The sequence below is a fragment of the Metopolophium dirhodum genome, chromosome 9 (assembly GCF_019925205.1).
Source record: "Metopolophium dirhodum isolate CAU chromosome 9, ASM1992520v1, whole genome shotgun sequence".
NCBI classification, from domain to species: domain Eukaryota; kingdom Metazoa; phylum Arthropoda; class Insecta; order Hemiptera; family Aphididae; genus Metopolophium; species Metopolophium dirhodum.
Window position 1 is genome coordinate 12,674,813 of NC_083568.1, and position 26,269 is coordinate 12,701,081.

At 26.7% G+C, this 26,269-nt stretch overlaps 1 protein-coding gene across 4 annotated transcripts in view; it reads left to right on the forward strand.

The window, feature by feature from the left end:
- The window catches only part of LOC132952816 (cAMP-specific 3',5'-cyclic phosphodiesterase), a 680,524-nt gene that overhangs the window by 441,570 nt on the left and 212,685 nt on the right, over positions 1-26,269 (forward strand). The window contains exon 1 of one of the 4 annotated variants that reach the window (XM_061025264.1): positions 3,886-4,145. The exons of the other annotated variants lie outside the window; for them this stretch is intronic. Coding sequence (XP_060881247.1) covers positions 4,015-4,145 — 131 coding nt within the window. The 5' untranslated portion in view covers positions 3,886-4,014. Of the gene's footprint in view, positions 1-3,885; positions 4,146-26,269 lie in introns of those variants that run through there. 4 annotated transcript variants of the gene reach the window in all.

Here is a 26,269-nt window from a genome sequence, read left to right on the forward strand (position 1 = left end):
GAGTTCTTACCATCTAATACAACGTCATTAATTCAGCCTTTAAATATGGTTGTTATCCAAAATTTAAAGGTTAAGTATAGAGCAACACTGGTCAATTACATTTTAGAAAATATTGAAGACAATTTACTTGAACCAAAATCAACGGCAATAAATATCAGTAAAAAAATTAATATCCTACAAGCAATTCAATTCATTTCAGACAGCTGGCGTGATGTAAGTAGTCAGACAATTAAAAATTGTTTTCGCAAGTGTGATTTTTTGGAGGAAAGTCAAAGTATCGATCAACAGTTGGGACCTAATTCCGAAGAATATAATAACGTAAGAGTACTAAACAACGTAGAATTTGAACAACTGGATTCAAATGTGCAATGCTATGACCAAAATGAATACGTTGATGATTTAATTATTCAATCCATACAAGATCAACATAATTCAGATGAAGACACGGACGAGAAACCAGATCCACCAATCCGACTACAGGAGGCAAAGAAATCTTTGGAATCATTGAGATTATTTTTTCTTCAACAAGGAAATGAGAGAAGCCCGATAAGTGCTTTGGATACTTGTTCGGACTACATTCGTCAACAAATAATAATAAGTAAAAAACAAAGTAATATTTATAATTTTTTTAAATAAGATAAAATAATAAAAAAAATAAAATATATATACATATAATGTACTTTTGTAAATATTTAGGTTATAATACATACTATGTTTTTCTTTTTGTATAATTAAATAATTTCTTTAATTGTGATAAAAAATAATATATATCAAAATAAATCTATAAAATGTGAATATGTGGACGGTTATAGCCAATGCGACTTTTTCAATGATCATGACAACATATTAACAATATATTATGTTATAAACCTGTAGACAATGTATTAATACATTATACCGACAAACATGGTAACATGTTCCTATTTTTATAATATTTGGGCAATGAAATAACATAGTTACTAGGCACAATATTAATCATTTCATAATTATTATTATAATATTATAGGTACTCGTATAAGAAATTTGTATCTATAGTTACAGGTATATGACATGATATATTATTGTTGTGCTATAATTAAATATTTTTACATATTTAGAGAAAATTATTTATTACGATTTTATTTATTTAATAGTAAATAACGAGAGCTGTTTATTTTTCATAATTTGAATTTGTTGATCATATTCTATGCACTTTTATACTTAATATTGTTCTGTATATACCTAATTCATATTACACATTTGTGCTTTGACCAATACGTATATTAAATGTACATTTTAATAATTTAATAATATTCATAAATTATTTTATACTATTATTATTATTATTATAAATAAATTATAACTATTTTATACAAAATGACTAATCAGATATTGAAAAGTAAATTACAGACTGTCGTTCGATTATTGAGTAAACGCATGATGATTAATTATTAGCTTTCGGATAATGGTTACAATCTTTGAAAGTTTAATAAATACAAATTGTGAAGATTTTGATAGTTTTGACGAGGGTCATATTTAAATGTTGTTTAATTAATTAATCAAACGTCCAAGATAATATTTTGGTTACAGATGCAATTTTTAATAGGCACAAAAATGTCATTACACTTTAAATGACCTAACTCTATTTGTCTATTATAAATTGCATTTGTGGATGCGTCATAAGCAATTATTTAATGGGAAAATTAAAAACTAAACAGTTATGATTTATGAATAATATAAATTACAAAACGTTTATTAGTATCTTAAATAAAAGTAAAAACCTTATATCTTATGTATTTTAGCACATATCACATTGCAATTAGAATTATTTATTTTTATAAATGTTACAGAAAATAATATATTATAATATTTTCTATTATATTTAGTGTTAAAACATATATAATTAATAGCCATTGAAATGTTCTAACATTACATAATTGTATACAAATATATCATAGATCTTTTTCTTACCCCCTAATTATTTTAAAACTGTATAATGAAGAATATGTATCTCGCTGAACAATTATGCTCACTTTAAGCTAAATTGAAAAATGATTACTGATTTTAAAATAGACACACTTTATTTAGCGTGAACATACTTATGAATAAATTATTAATTCAAGAAAAGAATTGGTGTAGATAAATAATAATACAAATATCTTCAAATTATCTTTGAATATATTAAAATGTATTACATTCAATATCGTTTCGACTTTTTTATTATTATTTATTTTTATGGAAATGTATTTTACGCGTGCATTATTATATAGGCTTTGAAAACTTAAATAAAAGTGAATAAAATATGTATACATATATTTGCATAGGAATTTCTTTAGAACTGTTTATAATATTTGGATTTGAAATTTAAAATTTTAATAAAATACCTAATTACATTTTAGGAGCGTGAGATAATTATAGTTAAATAATTGTATTAAGGTATTTTATATCAATAAACTTTAAACTAATACATTATAATTATATATATATATATTTATATATTAGATAAATTTAATAATTTACGTTGACATAACTATCTTAATCATTCGTTTAATTACTAGTCATTATTTTTATTAAATAAAAAATAACAGTCTTCCTCAATCTATGATGTACCAATTACATTATACGCCTCACTATGAATATAATATTATTTTTAACACTAAAATATTTTTTTTTTTTTACATAATATAAAAATCAGAACCAAGAATGAATTAATGGTAAACAAATTTACTAAAAAATTAAAAACAAACTTATGTAGAAATGTCTACGATCAATTTAAAATATTTTATTAGAAATGCATAGGTAGGTACTTTAAACGTGGACACATGTGAATATTTTATTAGACAAATAAAACTTTAAGATACAGGTTATTATTGAACTATTTTGATCAAAATTATATATTTATTAAATTTGAAATTGTTATTAATATTTCACTTATTGTAGCACTGTATATTTATCGTTACATTAATTTTGATAGTTGATGAATGTAAAAATATATAAAATATTTTCCATTTTAGTACCCTATTATTAATTCATAAGTAATAGAATTATAAAACAGATTAATAGATCATAGGTATATGTTTATATTCAAAGTTATTCTAAATATAAATAAATACATTTATAGATGTATCGATAAATTAATAAATAAATAGATATAATATTAGGTACCTATAATGTATCATTTATCTTTCTGTAGTATTATTATTTGGCCCGATTTGGTTCGAATAATTTATTTCATGTAGCAAATTTAAAATTGGTGAATGACATGAAAATTTTATTATTGTCTTGTATAAGTTTTTTATTTTAAGAAAATCAATTCAAATATTTTTATTATATAAAACATTTAGTATATAATTTTCAAAAAATATGTGAACACCCACAATGGAGATAAATTGGTAAATAAAAAAATGTGCTCAAACAATTTATTAATATTAGTATGGTTAATTATTTTTAAGGGTTACAATTAAACAATAAAACTTAAATTAGTGACATGTTGTATGATGTTTGAATCGTAAAAATTCTGGGCGTTATACGTGTAAAGTAAAACAAATTCACATCGTTATAATATTTTGTTGAGTTTAGGTGAAATAATCATGGTGGGGGCCTAGTTAAATTTGTAACACTATCCCCACTAATTTAGCATATTATTATTACGCTATTTTGTTCGCCTGGTTCGTCTAATGAAGTCTATTATATATAAATATATATATGTATTAATAATATTAATATTAAGCTGTCCGCGCAATCTGTGTACGTTTCTTTCCCACCACACTTTAGATGTCATACCGTAGTGCCTCGCACTCGTTTAAAAATATAACGCCCGTTTGGCTCCCTCACAAAATTTTACCGGGGACGTATATCCGAAAACAGCGCCGATAGTCGTGCGGTCCGCGTGGAAACGTTGTTGACACATCCCTATGTTTATAATTTGGTTCAAATTCTTGTCGCAATACATCGGAATCGCAGAGAGTTTTGCGTTTTTATTCTAAAATAAATTTCACGAAACTGCGCGTGTGACGTTACGATGCGACTGGTGTCATGGCCAATCTCAGGGTTAGTAACGAAGATCTGTTAGACGACGGACCGCAGTGTTATGCGAGGGCAAAGAAAAAGGATTCAGACGCACGCCGTCGTCGTGGATGGACCGTGGTCATCGGACGTGAACTGCGGTAATCAAATTGTAGTTTTAAACTAAATCAAACTAGTAGGTACCTATCGATGGAATCGCTTTTTTTGAGAAAACCGGGCGTCCGGGCGTCAAGTAATATACGACAGAAAAATTGTATTTTTTGAATTTCTATAACAAATTAATAGTTTTTCTCCCGATTCACTTTAATATTACTATCGATTTCATATTATATAACTATATCCCTATATTTTAATGATGGGTATTTTAATTTATACGAAATGTATTATTGATATTATAGTATTATAAATTACATATCTTTATGATAGATAATGATAATTTAAGCTTGACTATAGTTTTCCTAAATATACGTATTGATAAAATGCAATGATCCTAAAATAATTTGTAGACGTAGGTTTTAATATTATGTTGTTGTATTAATGTCATTGACGAAATATGTATCATAATTTTACGACATTATTTATCACAATAATATTATGGAAAATAACAATATACACAGTACACACACTATAATATTATTATATTACCTAAATATATTTGATATCCTTATTTTACATTAATCACTTCATTATAAAATGTACTAGGTACTAGGACAAGTAAAAATCCAAATATCAATATTCAATTAACTTAAATAATAATAATATTTATTAGTAATAATCATTTTATCTCTTGAATGTCTATACTAGTATTATGTAATTACCTATGGGCTATGACAGTATTAATCTGGGGACAGTTATTTAATATAAATAGGTGTATAATACATAATGTATTATTAAATTTGATTGCTAAGAAATTAATTTGAAAGAATATTATGGACTTATTAAAATGTAAATTAATTACATATATGTGTATACATACTTTAAATTAATTCATAATCAATTTTTAGTAATATTGTCTGATAATATAGATACCTAGCTAATAGGTAAAATATCTATAATATAACGAGATCATAAATTTAAAAATAAAAATATTATCTTTGTCATGTATATTATAAATATTTAAGATTTTACTCTAAACTAAGTATATATAATATATTTATAATAGTATATACCAAATTTTTGTTATTGAAATTTCAAACACTGAGATATTGTAACAATATTATTTTAGTAACACTTTTCATCGCAATATGTATACCTAGGTAATATGATTACTGATTAGGTATGTGATTATAACTTAAACAGGCGTGGATCTAGGGGCTAAAGGGCCCCTTAGCTTCCCACTTTAAAATACGTGTTGTAATATAATTTGTAGCTACATAATAAATACTTACTCAATACGTCTTAATATCCGTTAATTAAAAAATATAAATATAATGGTTTTTATTGCTAATAAATGTTATCTTGGTGAAAAAAATCGTAATAAAATGATATTCGTTATCTTTCGTAATAATAAAAAAAATATAGACCCTTCCAATTTCATATTTATAGAACCGCGCCCGGACTTTATTTATATAAACGACATATTACTATAATTTATATTGGTTCAGTACTTAATACATACTATCCGGATTATATTTAAAATATTTGGCGAAATTGAAATTATTCTTTCCTTAAATAATACAAGAAATTAAATGATTAAACGTGCCTCAGCAGTACTTGTTTATGGTATTTCGTAATATTTTCCTCTCTTCTCTATTTCTCATACCTCGACATTATCCCAGACACAAAAATAGTTGCCTTTACGCGACTTAGAGTAGGTCATAATCTCGGTCCATTTCCTTCCCATAAATTATCAGTAAACTCCTTTTCTTACTGTACTCTTCATCAAAAATAGGCTATTTGTGACTTTAAACATGTCCTATTTGATTGTCCTGTACTTACCACTAAAAATCTGAAAATCCTCTTTTCTTCTTATTTTTTTTAAGTGTTAGCATCTATCTTATCCAAAAGTAACATCACTACTTAGATCCCCATTCACCATCATTATATCATCCAATCTTTCCTTCTTGCAGACCTATGGTTTCGTAATAAATTTAAGTTTTTAGTTCAAATTTTAAAAATAAAAACTGAGATAAATATATATAACTTAAACCCAGTCTTATTATTTACTCATTTGAATAAAAAACTATATTTTTTAAATAAGATTATAATTTTGAATTCCAATCCTACCTTGATTTCACGTTAAATTGTACCAGAATATCATAATTATGAAATATAAAATTCTAAATATGTAATTAATATATTATAAATGTGTTTTTAAACTTTTATAGTTCTTTAATTTGTTGATTTTGTTAGTGTAAACCACAAAACCCAAATTATTCACCAGACTTTCAATACATTTTATTTCCATGTACCGCATGTATACCTGCACATAAATAATCTATAAAGCTACGGTTCTGGATACCGTTAACTACCGTACATTTTCATGTATTTTCTCGAATTCATTCCAATCTCTCATTACTTCCTAGTACTTCCGTTCATATACGTATCCTTCACTATAATAATAATCATATAATATTATGTCTTAGTGTTTTAGTAAGTAGGTTATTACTTTATACCAATTTCTTCGTTTATTGATTATTTAGGTAGGTGAATTTGTGTTTATTTATTTGAATGTTTCTTATCGCACAACTCTATTACTTCCATCATGTATCAAATAATGAGTACTTACTTTAATTTTATCCAATAAAAATGCTTAAATATATTGATAAAACATCAAAATGCTTGCATGAAAAGCGCTTATAATTAGAGTAGTTGACATAAATATAATATAGACATAACGTGCTACAGTTATTATTTATTTTACTATTTATATTATGTTAGTAAGTATACATTATATTATATTATAATATTATACCGTGTTTTTTCCATTTTTTATGAGAATAATATCATTAAGTTCTTCTGATTGTAATTTGGATTATTAATGTCTATTGCTTTGTAAATATAATATTTCATTAAGTGTTATACTTAATGTTCATTTTATTAATGTTTGTTTTCAGATTTATGTTTCGCACTATCTTTGTTCAAATTGCAAATTGTAATTTATTTATAATTAACTCTCGAAAAAGGTATTTTTTAAATAATATATTGCAGTTTCTCTAAAATCTGTAAAAGTAGTGTATACAGTATACTTATAAACTTTCTGGTACTCTTATATGTATATATCATTTTTACATCTACTTATAAGTTTATTAATGGTTTACTTCGTTTATTTTTTATTATTTTCGTTCCGAAAATATAACAATTATAACAGTTACCTGTCGGTAATTTTTTGAAAATATTTGTTAGGAAGTTATAAATAATCAGTTATCTTATTCTGCTTAATAATTAACTTTTATTTACGTAGTTATAATTAACTTGTAATAATTGTGTGTACGTATTTTTAATTTATGTATAATGTTTATAGTTACCTACCAAGTTTATTGTATATTGCTCTTTTGATAAAACATTCAATAAAGAAGTAAACGTTTAAGAAAACTAACGATGCATTTAATGATATACACAGCACACTTTTGCGATTAACAACTTTCTAATGAGATGAATCATTAGCTGAGCTTCGAAAGATACGTACACACTACACAGTTTCGTTAATTTCTGCATTTTAATGTGATTATGACATTTTAGATTCTGAGCGAAGCGATGAATGTATAAATATTGATTTTACAATGATGTGTGTTTTTTTTTAATTTTTTAAATTAAAATTTTTTTTTTGTGTCTATCATTACGATTTGGGGCAGTAAAACTGCTTCGATTTTCTTCAACAGTATCTTTTTCGATGAAAAAGTGAATCTAGTTGGTGCGTTGGGAGGTCAAAATTAAAAATTCCCAATAGTTTTCCAAAGCGCCGGGAAAAACAACAAAAAAATGACTGTAGATACATGACATTTTGACTGAATGTTTATATTAGCATTTTCTATACACCATAACATTTTCCAAATATTTTGACTTAGTTTGAGCTATTTACGGACATTTTCAGTTTCTATTTTTTTTTGTTTTTTTTTTCTATAAATATAAATAATATTTTATTTGTTAGTTAAAAAAGCTTAAAAATTAAAAAGAAGGCTCTTAGTATATTATTTCAAAGGCAGATGAAAAAAATTAAAAATCCTTAGTCACAGTTTTTATTTATAAGCATTTAAAGTTCAAATCTTGACAAAATACGGAAAAATCACGAATATTAGCAAATTATTTTGAGTTGAGAATTCATAAAAATTTTTCTTTTTAAATCTAAGATTTTATTTGAAAATGTAATACAAGATTATCCATAAGTTTGTCTACCTTTATCAATAAAAAAAATGACCACAAGAAAGTCAAATTAAATTTTTATGAGCGTTTGAAATTCATATTTTTACAACATTTGATATTCACTTGATTTATCATGCAACGATTTTCGTATTTTGTTGTAATTAAAAAACGTATGACTGTATACACTTGAAAATTTCACTGAATGTTTTTATTAGCATTTTTTATACACGATCAAATTTTGAAAATAATTTGACTTTTTTTTAGCTGTTTACGGACATTGTCAATTTTCAATTTTTTTAGTTTTTTTTTCTATAAATATAAATAAAATTCTAGGTATTTGTTGGGTAAAAAGCGTAAAAATGCAAGGCTCCTGATTTATTGTTCCAATAGCAGTTAAAAAATATTAAAAATACATAAGCACGATTTTTTTTTATAAGCATTTAAAGTTCAAATTTTGACAAAATTTATGAAGTTTAAAGTTTAATAATTATTTTGTAGTTAAAAATGTATAAAATGTTTAACTTTTATAGCTAAGGATTGAAAATTTAAAGCAAGGTTCCACGTAAATAGGTTATATATAAATTACTTTATTCACAATAATATCATCAAACATACTTGGTAATATCATAGGCTAACTGACCGTTTTCGCTCAGAATCGTTTTTCTTAAACAATGATATTATATCATTGAATTCAAATTTAACACCATTCATTACAGTGACCCACTTTTAACCTGCTGTACAGTAGAGTGACATCCACTTATCCATCTTTTTTTAATTTGTCTTTTAACCATCTGTTTAAATCACGCGTTATTAGACAGACTTATTGCATTATATTTAACCAGATTTTTTAGATACCTTATATTATATTAAATATATATTATTATTTCACGTATTTTAATATTACAATTAGCATGTGAATTATATGTCATAATATATATTATTACAATCGTGTATTTTAAATTGAAAAAGTTTTGTAAATCGTAAAAAACTCTTTTGTAACAATGTAATAATAAATCACATATCATAATTTTTTTGTTATATTGTCGTTACTGCAGTATGTGTGTGCTTTATTGTGTTTATCGTAATACTATGTGTGTATTATTGGTACCATTATAGTATTGAAAAATTTAAATTTTTTACAAAATGCACAGTTTATTATAAAACATCCTTTTCCGTTCTGAAGAGACAATAAAAAACTGTGAATTGTTTGAAAAACAACCACGATCAATCAGCAATAGCTACTAAAAACTTTATTATACAATCGTTTTTACTTCACTATATTATTGTAATTCATAACTATAATAGATTAATACATTAACCTATGGGGTGGTATGGTGTATTATCAATATCATAATAATCGTATAGTAAGTGCTACTGAAATCGACTCGAAAACACGATTAACGAACATCGCGTATTAGACGTTGTAATAATAATAATAATTCGAAAATGGAATGGACGTGATCGTGTATATTTTAAATTATAGGTTATTATAGGGCGATGGTCTTATCATGGATGATAATATTATTATACTATACCCACATTATAGTCCTGCGTGTATGTCGTGTTAATAGTTGCTGTAAACTGTATTTTACGCCTACCACCGTTTTTAGGTTTACAAATTTTTTTCTGTAGTTATAATAGTATAATATACTATTCGGTGCAATGTACATAATAATAGGTAGGTACATGCATTTTTATTATTTTCTTGTGGCATGGGTTTTGCTGAACTGTCTACTATATACAGTGTATCTCTCCACGTTTGGCTCTGTCAATAATTAGATTTCCTAAAAAAATGTTTGACCTATACTTTTAAAAAATGATAAAGAGCCACTACCAATATACCATTACCAATAAACTATACCATAAAGTTTTATTTGACCTGCGATAATTTTCAAGTATAAATGTCCAATAATAGTTACGCACCTACTATGCCTTAAAGCTTAGATTAAATGCCTAATATTTTTTAGGCCTTACTATATTATCTACCTAAATTTCGACGAAAATAAAAATAAAACGAAAATGGTACCTATATACCAAAATATTCCATGTAAGAAACTATTTTGAGGAAGTTATTATTTATAGAATAATAATATTATGTATAAATGAATGTTATTCTAATAATCGATTTCACTAGATTTGAATCAATACAAATGTTTCAACTAATTTTCTTCATAGGTATTTCACTCACCTCATTGTACCTCATCGTAATACAGGTTGTGAAATAAATCAGTTTGTGTTGAAAAACAGAGCCACTCTGTATACGATAATATTATTGTGTCGAACCAATAATAATATACTCTAAAAGTAATAAATTTATATAGGTACCTATATTATATAATGCGCCATAGTAATGATCATTGAATTAATAATAATAATAATATGCCAGATACTGCGACACTGCAGGCTGTAAAACAACGTATATAATTATTACTGTTGGCCGCGATAATATTATAATTATTTGCCGTACCTATCTATATTGTATATGCGTTTACCGTGATATTGTGAAATAAACTACTTAGTTGGAATAGTTATTGCTAGTACAATATTATGTACGGACGATAATATAGTAAAACCGATTTGTCGATAAATTGTTAACGTAATAACATTCATTATAGGTACGCATCGTTCGGGTGTACTCATATGTTTACTGTGTATATATATAATATTGTATTCATAGTTGGATTGATAATAATATTATTATGCTACGGGCTGTGCTAAATCTTACTGGTTCGATTATTCCATACTTGCGGAAGCGGTGGGTTCTTCGTGACGTTTCAACGTGCGTGTGCGATTTGCGAATATTCCGATGGAACACCGCCGTTTATCATCATTATTATTATTATCATCGTTTTTTTTATGCCACTCCGACACGGAAGGCCAGCGAAAAATAGTAGCGAAAATCGCAATCGTCGTTTCTGCAGATATCGTATAGGACTTTGATTTCTTCTATTCTCATGGGCATTCCGAGGGTGGGATCAAGAAAATTGGGAAGCCGCATAGGGTTTGAATTCTGTCTGCTGCCCATACATTAATATGTATATTTTTTTTTATTGTTCAAGCATCAGCTACAAGATTATTAGCTAACAATTATTAAGCAGTTAAACTTGATTATTTAGATAATATATTATGGATTATGGTCTATGGAGTGAGATTTATACATTATATTAAGTTGTACAATTCCATTTTACATTTAGGTATATAATTGTATTTATATTAAACATAATAATTTAACAATGTATAACTTGTATATTTTGGACTTTTATATTCTGATATTGTAATATTATATTATTAAAGTTAAAAGAGTTTTCTTTATTAAAAAATCCTAATTTATTTTTTTAATTATCTTTGCCCTCCCCTCTCAACGGCTTTGACCCCTTACAGATCTAATAATATTTATTGCGTTTTTTATGAGATTTTCATCCCCGCTCTCCGACAACAGTTATTGGTGATTCGTGTCTTTAAAATTGCATTTCTATGCGCCTGGCGCACGTAATAATATATTACACGCGATTGTTCATGCCATCGTCAGTATTATTCATTATTATTAATAGGTACCTATATTATTATTTGTATCATTATTATTATTATATTATTATTATGCTCTATTAGTAATTTTGTTCTTCGCAAAGGCGCACAACTATAGATTGGCTAAACGGATATATACGTGTGAAACACGATAAACCGTGATTGATAAATGATAATATCATCGATTTTGTTTTTCGCGCGCAAAGGCAATAATAATATGACATAGGTATAGCCGAATAGGTATGCATGTTTATTATATATTATTATACAGAGCGATTCACCAAGCATGCTTAATCCTTTTTTGTTAAATTTTGCAGTTGTTTAAAATCTGATTTCTGGATTTTTTAAATATACTTTAAGACAATATTTTCAAATTGTTGACATTTTTTGTACTACTTAAGAAGTGTCCTGTGGACATACAATCTTCTGTTTTTTAAATGAGAAACCCATATTTTCTACTGTGAATTATTTAGCAGATTATTTTTTTGAAAATGTTGACGTATCAAAATCAAAACGTGTCAATTGTTTTTGAGATTTTAACATTGTTAAATTTAACGATAATGGTTTCGGAAGATAATATTATGATGGCTATGGTGACTATTTGTTATTTTAAAACGTTAATAATTAATATTTATCTATCGACATTAATCGTTTGTAAAAATCGACCAAGTATAATAAATAGATACTGCATCCAAAATAACATATATTTTGAGTTTTTGTGAAGCCATTTTTAAGGACTACAACTATGATCTTTACTAAAGTAGGTACAGACATTTTAACAACTGAGGAACTACCCGTTAAAATGTTGAACTAGGCACATCAACATTTTCAAAAAAACGATTTACTAAATGATTTACTGTAAAACGGGGGATAAACAGAAGTTTGTATATCCACAAGATACGTATCCCGTACAAAAAAAATTGGTCTTTGAGAATAATATTGTTATTTAAAAATTCTGAAAATTAGAATTCTAATAAATTAAATGAAAAACGGGGGTGAGCGTGCACGACGAATCACCCTGTAGGCACGTATACTGATCAATCGTACTTCTGTGATCACCTATATACCAGCTATACCTAATGGCTGTAGTTGTAGGTGGAACACGCAACGTATCCCGACGCCTTTGAGTACGGTCTAACTTTTATTCTCTGTAATATATAGGTACGTATAATATAACGAGTGATGCATGTGGTATTATAATGCAGTGTGTGATTGCGTTATGTGCATACGTTGTGGGTACAATGTATATTATATAGTTGCACAAAGTCGTCTGTTAGCCTTTGAGGCTAATAATTGTGTTGGTGATTTTCGTTCGCCTTTTAATATAATAATTCGAACACCGTCGTGGGTATTCCTGTTATAATATATTTTATACAAACAATAAACTATAATTTGCGGTAACTACCCACACGCGTTACACCGGAGCTGCATCGGTGCAGGGAAGTGTTTGGGCGCAGCCTTTGTCATGTGAAAATTGAACTTGGGACAGCGTATAATTCGTTTATCGGTTTGTAGTTTTGCACTATATATATCGATCGAATTTCGAGAACTACGACGCGGTATACGGTTTACAAATTAACGAGATAACAATGTATGGGGATGTCCAGTAAATTGTTTATGTTTTTTATAGTTTACCTATTTGCACAAATCTGCATCAATATAAAATATGTTAATCGAAGCTGGTCGGACGTCAAAATCGCGTGCAGTTTGTCAAGGGGTGAAAGGTTTTCTATGAACCAATCCTAAATCATGCATATTTTAGATATTTATAGGTGTACCAGTTGCTAGATGATATAATAATATATATGAATTATGTTCTTTTAAACATGCATACAAAAATACGTAATTTGTGTTGTTGTACACGACTACTTTATTGATAAATAATTACAATAAATTATATGCCACAACGCGTGGGTTATGTTACGGTTAGTCTGACGCGATAATAGATAATATTATTTTTTAATATTTGTTTTTAACGTTTTGGAGTACCAGGTAGGTAATTAAGTAAATTACCTTACCCGTTTCGTTGGACATTCATTAAATTTAAATATTTAATTATTTCCTACTTGCGTATACTACTCATAGGTAGTATATAGTACATACTGTTTTATCCGTGTATGTTATTATGAATTAAATATTTTGATCTTGGGCATAGTTTTGAACCGATTATCAAAATAAAGTTAAATAGAATGTAAGGATTATAACTTTATGGGTTTAATTAATACTTCTTTGGAATATTAAATATTAATGAGTTTTGATAAGAGTTTTAAAAATCATAATAGTATAATTAAAATGCAGTTGCTGGTTACAATGTAACTAAACTATACAGATTCTTCTATACACATTACACACGTTATTATCGATTTCCATAGTAAAACTAAATATGTTATGAATCTGTGTAATTATTTATTGTCAATGTGTTAAAACGTATACGATAAGTCGATAAATACATCACAATTTAGGAATCTAATAAAATGAACAATTCATTGAGTACTTCTAATTACGAACAGAAATATACCATTTGTGTAATATTATTATGTTGTACACGTCGTTTATTACATAATTAAACTATATAGGTAATAATGCAATTCAATATACGTATATTGAAATATTTTGCAAAACCAATTATGTCGGAAGTATAATAATTATTCCATCTATCGCGTGTGACCGTTACATGTATTTGTGTCGAACGGCAATAATCGAATGCCGAAATTGTATTTACGTAAAAGTGTGGGACGGGTTGGTTCAGTGTTCCGCATAAACGGTTATTATCGTAAGTGCGTGTAATTATAACAAGTTTTCTCGATTTAGGAATGTCAGCAACGCGAAAAAAAACTTGTTTTGTTTGGAACGCTTTAATATTTTTAACAAAACAATTTCTAAAAATTAACTAGATAATACCCGAGCGTATATTAAGCCAATATTTTAAATTTCATCTTTGTGATGTTAGGTTAGTATTTAGGTATTATAAGGAATGAAGTTTCTGTTTGAGACAATTTATAGAATTTTAAATTGGTTTTGAGAACCCGTAAATTGAATTTGGTACCTACGTTACTTTATCGAAATTCTTATTAAGAAATTTGCATTTTCATATATTTATATATTATATTGGGTATTAATTATCATATTTTATAATATTGTTATGACAACATTTTCCATCAGACAATGTTGTTTTTAAATTAAAATAAATAATAATAAGCACACCTATAATTATAGGAATATTATATTATGATGATTAAAATATATTTATACATAGGTAATTCACTTTTAACATTTCTTTGTTAATCAGAAATTTTTATTTCGTTGATTTTTATAACATTCTAAATTAACGTAAGTACCTATTAACAAAATGTTTTTTTAATTAATTGGATTTTTAATATTTTATACTGAAGGTTTAATCAATATTTTGTTATTATATTAATTATTTTATTATTAAAATGTAAAAAAGGCATACCTACGCTAAAATGTTCATATAAATAATAGTAATAATACGTTATCTGAAAACCGTTTTCCCTAAAAATATATAAAATATTGTTTATGGTTTTAGAGCAAAACTTTTGTAATATTTTTTTTTTTACATTTCAACTGAATAAGACAATATTTAGACCTTTATACATTTATAGATTTATATCTATAATCATTGTTCAATTATATACTTTAAATCGTATGGTTTCTTAATAATATAAGTGTATTGTTATGATTGAATTTTTTAAATAACATTATATTATTTTATGTTCTAGGTAAGTCTCAAAACATGAATAATTATTAATACGGTCGTGAAACACTAACATTTTTTTGGTAAGTAAGATGTAAAAATACAAAATTGCTTGCTTACAAATAACTAAAATAATTATATTATATATTTCTTGTGTTAATTATATTTTTTTTTTTTTTTTTTTTTTTTTTTTTTTTTTATTGAGTAACCCGCGGCAACATAGGCCATTGGGTGTGGGGAGGGTACTGTAGGTTTTATATTGGGTAGGTTTGGTAGGTTTTTTATATTGGGTAGGTTGGTACACGTGTGTGTTGTGTTTTGGCAGAATTTCTAATGGGGCACCCGTAGGTTTCTGCCGTGCCCCGGGGTGGGGGGATGGCGGCACTTGTTCTCCGGACACCGTGACTTGCACGGAGAAAAATGCCGCCCAGTGGTCGAGGATCGAACTCGGACCGGCTGTGCCGAATCCGTCGCGTTATACCGCTCGGCCACCTCGTCCCCCTAATTATATTTTATTGAAGTATATAGTGTGAAGATATCTCATAGAACATTTTTATTTTTTGGCCCATTCTAATGTTTATTTTGCCAAAAAATCATTTGGTTAGTTTGCTCCTGGTTTTACCTATATGGGTACACACATAGCATACCAACAGAGTCCTCCACATTACTATGTATACAATTACACGGTAATTTTTATTATTTTGTTCCTGTATCATAATTCATATTTAATATTATTTAAAATTATAATATTGTTAAGTATAACTTACTTACTTTTTTTCTCCTCGACGATGGTTTTGGGTCACTTTGAATTATGCCATCGTATTATCGATATTTGATGAAAATAACTTTATCATTTTACTTAAATATTAAAAAAGTGGACGAATTTACGGTTTAATGAATTGGTATTTATTAGTTCTTAATATGGTTAGTTTAGTTTAACAAATTGTGGTCTATGATATAAATTTATTACTTAGAATTAAATTAAAATTACTTTATATTATAATAATAATAAAAAAAACGTACAGTTCATCCTCGGAAACTACTTAAAAAAATGTATAGTATCGTGTATTTTAAGCTATTTAAGATCGCGCTTAATACTTTAATATTATTTCTACTTATTTTAATTATACCCCTATGTGTTTTCAATTCTCATTTAGACAAGTGTTAATATTTGATATTTTCAACTATCTAACTAACAATTTTCGATAGTGCATACCTTATGATGGCACGAAAACGATTTATTCAATAAAAGTCTAAAACAATGGTATCCAATATGTTATAATATATTCCACGCATACAATGATGTAATGCGTTGAAGTGTTATAGCTTTACCCCCGATAATGTTTAGCAAACATAATATTTTTATTTATTTACCCTGGGGACCGATATTGCGCCTGCCGAAAGATAGAAATGCTCGCACGCATGACGTTATTACAATGACGACCCTTAAGTCTTAATACAATGGATAAACATTATACAACACTGTGTTATAGGTGTATTTTATATACTATGCTTTGTGTATCTACAAAATACACGTGAATCGACCTTGCATAATAGTGACTTGGCGGCTTCGATTCTGTGTTCGGAATTTGTAATCGGTTTCTGTATCATATATATGTGTATAATAACTGAACGTGTGTTATGTGACGACGGATTACCAAAAACTGATTTAGAATACAAATTACAAATTACGTGTGCCCATTGAATATTATTGGAGGAGTATAGGAAAATATAAATGAAGAAATCCCTCTGTATACGATTTTCGAATACGAAATATCTTTAATAAATGTGTTTCAGTTATACCGTAACTACTGTTGTTTGTTTCAATATAAATCAGTGTATCCGTGCTAACTAAAAATAATACATTTTTAGATAAAATATTTAACTCGAGATAAACGGATAAAATAAACTTCGGGTTAAGCGTCTGTATTCTAAACTCTATAGTTTATAAACGATAAATCACCCTCAAAAAATGTTTTCTTTAAAATATCTGTTTGTATATAATTATTATATCATACAATGTACCTATATAATATCATTATTATTTACAATTGTTTGATTATTTTGTGAAAAAACAACGCTACAATGTTCCACTTTTTTTTATAGTAAAGACAGTTTTAGTTGAATTTAAAAACTTATAAGGTGTTCATTTTGAGTATGGTTTAATTAATTAATTTACAAATAAAACGTAACAAGTCTTGATTTTCATATTTAAAAACAAATTTGGATGGGTCAACTCAAAAAATAAAGTACGACCCTGGTATATAATTTGCATTATATACGTGTATAGTATAAATAGTGTGATATGGTAATATAAATATATATAATAAAATTAAATAAAAATAAATAGTCCAGTTTCAAAGCTTTTTATAGACGCGAATGGTCATTACCAGGGTTCAGATTTTATAGCACCAAAATCCTAAAATATGCGCTATAATATGACCAAAAAAACCGTAAAATATGGCCTAAAAACATCAAAAATAGCAAAAAAAAAAAAATAAATATAAATCAAAATTGTATTCAATTTATCAGATATTTATAAAAAAAAACTAAAATCTCCGTTAACAGTTTAGAAAAAATTGTATCTACTGATTAACTTGATACCTTGGACATCGTTTGTACGCAACTATTCAAAATTATCTGAGTAAAGAAGAATAAAATTCAAGTAATTATTATTTATTAATTAAATAATATTTTATTTATTTTACCTGAGTTACACTGATTAAGTGTTTTGCCAAATTTTCAAATTTGAAGTTTCAGCGGTTATCAGTCAACAATGACTTGTAGGTCGAAAAGGAACGTTCAACAGCAACCGATGTAATAGATGAATACTTAAAAAATACTATATCGTCACTAGTCAATTCTTCAAGATCTCCGTCTAATTTGCTTTTTTCCTATTCACCCGACAATATTTTGGGAATGCGTTTTATTGTTAAGCAACCCCGTAATGATTTGAACGATTCTTCGATATCCTCAATTATTTTTAACACTGTTATTAAAGAAAGTCCTTTTGTTTGTAGTTTATTTATTCCTTCTACGAGAATTGTGAAGTTTGAATTTGTATACGCTAGGTTCTTCTCAAGACCTGGTTTAACTATGTATTTTTTAGTTTTTTTTATACTCACTGCATCATCTTCATCGAGCTTTTCAATAACACGGCGAACAGTGTTCAAATTTTCACAGTTATAAATGGCAGCGTTAATCCATGATCCCCATCTTATAATTATGTGACTTGGTGGTAAACATATACCTGGAGCCTCTATTTTAAATATTTCGACTCTAGTAGGTGCTTTCTTAAATACTTTTTACAATTTTCGATTACTTTTTCAACAGTGCTAAAGTGGTCACGAACCTGTTCGGCAATTCTATGTAAGCCATAGGTATGTTGTACATGTGACATGAATCATTTTTGAGTAGAACACTGAAATAAAATTTCATATTTAGAGTCCCTGGTGCATAAAAAAAATATATAGCCTACTCCGCTATTTTTATCTCTATCCAATAATAAGTAGCAAATACTATAAAACCCGAACACTGGTCTTTACAATATTAAATACCTGTGCATAATTTTGCAGAATGATTCCTATGCACGAAATAGTTACAAAAAGTCAAACAAGCAACAAATGTCCTGAATTGGCACTTTGATATTTGACTTTAAAATTATACCGTCTAAACTATTATTCTGATGCGTAACAGCTGTGTTTTGATGGGAGAAACTTTATATCAACTTTGGGGTTTGTTAAACCCTTCATACAAAACAAATTTGAAGCTTACATATAGTATACGTGTACATTTAAAAAAAAAATCTCTTCTTTATATAAAATCAATTATTGTACGAAGTAGGTAAACATAAACGATGAAAAATCCAATAAAATAATGGTCTGTAACCGATGATATTATTAGTCTTAAAAAAACTTGTCCAAATATCATTAAATTACAAAAAAATATTACTGTTAACGTAAATGTCGAAACAAACGAGGGGAAATAATATAACATTTACAACAATACTTCGATGACTATATATTATACATTTATCAAACTACCTATATATCTATCTTTTATTATAAAAATATTGTTTTGTAACCAAATGTGTCACAAGAATATAATATATAAATTCATCATATATAATATACAGTTTAATCTAAAAGCAAAAAAAAATGTGTTAAAACAATATAATATGGAACCAATACAACAAAGACTCATAAAATATTTGAAAGGACTGATGTTTGTCTTTGCGATAGGCTTGATGATTCATACTACTGTATGTTACGTATAGACTGTCAATCGAACTGGAATATGCGTTATCTAAATAAAAATAATCTATACAAATAAATGGGTTTCCATCACAAAATGGACAAATTCACTGCGCGTGGCAAATATTGTGAAATTCACTGTGGTACCTATCAAGGGCGAAATTCTGTGTATGTGTGTTTGAGAGTGTCTTGTGTTCAAATTTTGCCATAAATAACTGCAGTTTGCTAAGATTGCTTTCAGTTATCGTTACAGACATAATAAAATCAGCTATATACTATAATTTGGCACATAATTGTATTGAATTTTTCCCTTATGTTGTTGTGCTGTGAAGTATTTTAATAAAACAATATCATTATTATTATTATTATTATTGGGAGATTACGAACAAAATTATCTCGAGACATTGGTGTAGCTAAATAGCCTATCTAAAACGCCGTGTTATCATAATAATATTATTATTATAAATTGAAATACATTAAAAATATCATATTGTGATACCTACAAGTTACTGGGAAAAAATAACCGTTAGTTGTTGTAAAAGATCAGAGAAATTACGTCAAAGGCCCATACTAAATAATATACTCATTCAAAATTGTTTTTCATAATAATATATTTTTATACGTAGTTTTAACTTGTAATCCTTATTTAAAATAATGTATACGCGTAAGATGAAAACGTATAAAACAGTTATAATGTTTTTAATTTTTTGTTTTTCATTTATCAATAAATTATACACGACATATAGTTTTGATGGTCTTTATACTATATTGGTTGACTTTTTATGATTTTTTGAAGTAATTTACGTCATATTATGTTTATTATAATTAAGAATAAGAGTATTAAGAATCGTAACATAAACGTTCGGTTAATAACCCGTAACTACTGTTGAAGTTTATACCGGCAGATGGCGACGCTTAAACTGTTTTAATTTATAAATCGGAATAATTTTTTTCAACAAATCTTTGGTATAATAATTATTATCAATGTTAATACAATAAATATTTGAGGAGTAGCCATTAATTTAAATTAGTTAAAATATTAATTAAACTCCTAGTCATTAATGTACAACCATTCAAAATATTTTTATTTTTAAAACACGAAACAAAATATACAAAATCTAATACTAAATATAATATAACAATAATAGTAATTTATTACAATAGGAAATAGTATAATAATACATTATTAATGAACAATATAATATTTAATACACAATATTATAAGTATAATATATTACAGTTTTTTTATGTCAGATTTTATACAACTGACGTACTCAAATATTGATTTGTTGATTATTATTTTTTAATTTAAACGTCCATGTTTAGTAAGACGGGTATAATAATAATAATACGAATAGTAAGTTGAAGATGTACATTATTACTAAAGTAAATTACTTGGTGGAAGTCATAACCTAGACGTTATAATTTATTCAACAGATCAAAATGTATTTATTATCATAATACCGTATACATTAACAGTTTATTGAAATTAAGTGAGTCAGATATATTTGATACACCGTGCAAGACCACTAATGGTACGTGAAAGACCATGCGGCAGTGATTAAGGAAATAATTTAATATACAAATAGTTCATACAAAACAATCATAATATTATTTACAGATTTTTCATTTTGAATAGTTTTGTTTTAAGTGGTATGTGAAAATGTTTTAAAACCTCATTGTGACGACGAGTACACTTTTTGGTACGTTGTATGTTGTAGAAATAAAAAGTTGGGAACGTGTCAACTCAAATATTTATATTACGACCATTAAAATATTATGAAAATATAGGTTATTCATAAATCTAAATGACCGATTTATATTATGACTATGATCCATGTTCCATACAATCATACAATATATTGTAATTGTTACGATATTTTAAATATTTTGTTCAACTAACATTACAATTAATTAATTTGTTGTTCCTATTTTGTTTTAAAAATACAATTGTATACTTTGTGTTTAGGATATAAAACGTGAGAAATTAATTGCACTGATTTAAGTTATAATAGTAGTCATACTTTTTTAGTATTCATGGTTTGTAATTGTAAGCATTTTGAATTCTTGTATTGCATATAATTCTATAACACCGTAAACACTCGTAATTCAAACAGTTTAAAACCACGGATCAATATTAATATAACTCTATATTTCCATTCTAATAAATATATCCGTATAACATAAATAGTTTGACAAGTACTATTAGTTGATTATAATAATATATTATATTACAATATTGTTTGGTGACTTAACTCTTCCATCGGTTATGCTTTAGGATTATACAAATGGGAAATTGTTGATAAATTATTGGTATTATTATTGGGGATAATACGAACATTGTTAGTTAGCGGAAATTATGTTATAATATTGTAGTGTACTTGTTCATATTTACTATTCGAAATGTTATATTATGACTGAATTTGTACAAAACAAAATGATTAATATATGCGGATTTACTAGAATATTGGATTAAAGATCTATTAATTAAAATCTACTAAGTATACAGTGCATAAACTATTTGACTATGGTTAATACTTCTCATATTTCTGGACTACATATTATAATCGTTATTTTCAACATAAGAATGCGATATAGGTAATTTTTATTTAACTCATAGGCTACCATAAAATACAAAAAAAAAATACAACGTAAGCTTATTATTTCGCATACAAAATACATACTTACGAAATTCCATCAAATACTCTGAATATTTATATATAGAAAAATGTTAAGTAAAAAAAATCGTTAAAAATTATTTAAACTCATGGCTAACTGAATATACATAATACTATAATAGTACCAAATGCATAGCTATAGAGACTTGCACTCAACACATAGTTGTACGTTTAGCCGTTTTTTTTTATTTCCATTTCGTTAATTTTTTTTCTACTAAACCGAGGATTAGACATTCGCGTTGACTCCTGATAGTATGCTGTTAAACTCAAAATATGTGCACCTACTCGAATAACCATTCTAAACGCACGCGCTTGTTGAAATCTTATCAACATTTTTCTTCGGTTGTCGGAGTTTAGTTTTACTCTTGCAGGAACTTTTGAAAAATGGCTTCTTTAATATTGCCATCTAGACATTTTTTAACACTGAAAGTGCTACTTCATAAAACTTTTCATACACTCCGTGTAACCTAACCCACCTACCTACACGAAAAAATGTTAATGGAAAATCTTTAGGTATCGTCAATACGTTATATATATATGCTTTGCCGAGAATCTGATTTTTTTTTTTTCAATTGTTTGGCATTTTCAACATATTAGGCAATTGCTTATTAAACTATCGATTTTAATACCTCACTTAAAATCTTAATCATTTAAACAACTTAAATAATTCTTATTACCTATTAATTATTTTATGATATGGTGAGGACTATGATTATTATTTATTTATTGACATTAATTTTTGAACACACTATCTATAATGCCCATTTTATGTAACGTACAAATAATGACATAATTTTAGAGTGCCTGAATACCGGAAACATTGTAGTAATATTATAAGTTTCTCAATTGTAATAGTAATATATATTCTTTATCTTAATCGATGTTGTGTTTACTTAACACTAATTGACTCTTATTAAAAACTAATTCATTAATGCGATGTTTCGTAACTTTATTTTACCGTTTATTATATACATGAATTATATTAAAATTATAACATATAAATATCTTTCTCGTTAAATTCATGAAATTCTAGAAGTAGTTTGTTGTTATATTCAACATTAAATATAAACGCTATAAATATTATTATTGAGAGTTTATTCGTAATAAATCAAATTCAGTCTAAACTTAAGTGATTTTTTTAAAACCTCGTAAAATTATTGTTCTTATGTGATTTTGTGGTTTTGGTATTATGCAGAAAACAGTAAACTTGGTTATACAAAATAAATTTACTATTTTATAATGTACCATGGCCATGGCGATACTATATATTACATTTACTATATTATTATACTTCGTGGACGCCTTATCACGAATCATCCCTCAACCATGATAGTACGCACGCAACAATAAACTAATTATAATGTTACATGCATGTTTGATGTGTAATAATAGTTATGAAAATCCTATAGGTACGTAAAACCGTTTTACTAAATGTCAGATTTACTTTTACTCCTAACGTTATAGTTACAAAAAATAATAATAATAAAAACTGTTTTTGTAAATAATTATAGACTATAGCCGTTCGTTTTTAAACGTGGTTATGTGTACTTACTATGATAACATAAGCGTATACAAATTATTATTTCTACAAAATTTGTACCTATAATTTATAGTCACCACTAAAACTGATTGAACTGTGTATTATACTATTGCAAGTACATTATACATTTTTTACAAGCTTAATATTCAGAAGCTAAATCACTGATGCCTTCACGGAAACATTCCAACCAGTAAAATATCCTTTTTTAATTAGTATAAACTACGAGGTTAGACGTTGGTCGAAAGACAATTATTTTTAATTTTGGGCCAGAAGCAGCATAACGATGATGTGTGCAAACTCTGTTTGTTCCTTAAACGGTACCTACTACTTTTATTTTATGGAATGTTTCTAAAAACGTATGTTTACTCTATGACATATACGAGTTATATTTTTAATTTAATGAAATGTGACGTGTGACGTCATTGCAAAGCCCACAATAGTATAATATGTTGCTAATAATTAGTAGGGTGACCAAATAGTTATTTTAGCAACGTGAGGAACCTTCTCTTCTCCTGACATAATGGGAGCAAAGCATAGCATGCTGTTTGACAAGTAAAATAATTAAAAACACGCCACGAAGTTTCGATCAATGTAAATGTATAACTACTAAAGAGTTGAACGTGTTGTTGTTGCATTACAATCAGTTCATTTTTAAAAATGTTTTTTTTGCATTTTCAGAACATACATTTTACATTCTTAATTTAAGTAGAAAAATAATCGATGATTTGTATGGACCTACAAATAAACGTCACAGATATTATAATCTATATAGTTGTATGAATATTATTATATTACGCGAAATAGAACATTATAGGTTGAGTAGGTTGACTATTCTTATTATTCAATCGATAGTCTTTGATTTATATGTTACTTATTACTATTACTATTCACTCTCTGCTATTCGATATTTTTTTCTATGTGATATTTGTACCATGTTCAGATTGATACCACCACATTACACCGACTACTGCAGATGTTCATTTTTTCAAAAATACATAATCATTCTATAGGTATTATACCCTGTAAAAACCATGTCAAACATATCATACAAATAATTAAACCCTTAAGGTATTTTACGTCCCTCTCAAACCCTTCCGAAACGAAACCCATGTTTTTATTAAATCATTTCATCTGTTTGTTGTTTTGCGCTGAGAGCTTTCTTTCATTTTATCTCATTCAAAGGTAATATAAGAGTTGTATAAATATAACATGTTAAGCCAGTAATTGAAAGCTGATTTTCACAGAATATACACAAGGAACGTTGTTTGGCCTCAAACTCTAAGTTGACCAGATTATAGCTATGTTTATTGGATGTTACATTCCGTAGCATGTATTTAACTTAACAAATAGAGACAAATTATTAAATGTACAATTCAAGATAATATTCTGTTTTACTCCAAACGTTGTAATAAGACAATTTTAAAAACGTATTAAAAAATATACTTACGATTGTTAGGAAAAAATATGTTTTAAAGACTCCCTTTTTTATTCTCTCAATACTTATTTTAAGTAAGAAATTCTAAGCAGTCATACTTTTTTTGTTACCCATGAATTATGAAGTTATTCGCCTTTCTAATCACTTGTGTCTTGCAATACAAATAATATATACGTTTTTTTTATGAGAATTTGGATAAATTAAGAAAAAAAATAATAATTATTGTTATTGTATTGCTTGACCAAAGATTAAAAGCGTATATGACTACCAGGTAATACGATAAAATAATTTTAGCCAAGAATTATAATTCGTACAATGGAAGTTACAAATAAAACAAAAATCACATCTTTTAAAGAGCTCTATTTAGAATATTATTTTTATTTTATTTATATATAGTATATATTTTATACTAATAATTTTCAATGCTTTAAAGTTTAATATTAAAACACATCAATTTTAACCTGTGCCGAGATGAGCTCACCCACCAAAAATATTGGTATTTGTGTCCTGTCCAGATTTTTTTTTTTATTTATGAAGCATATAATACACCTAAGTTTGTATAGCCCTTTTTAAAACCATTAAAATTAAATTCAAAAAATTAAGTATTAATAGTAACGGAAAAAAAATTAATAATAAAGATGCGATAAATAATTATGAAAACAGTCAGGATTTTACTTAAGATATTCACATCACGGTCAAAATCCAATTTCAACAACAGTTAATCATCACTGTTAGACTGAATACTTTTAATCGTGCAGTAAAAATACAAAATAATTTTTAATATTATTAATTGCGCGCTTGTAAGAATATTTTTTC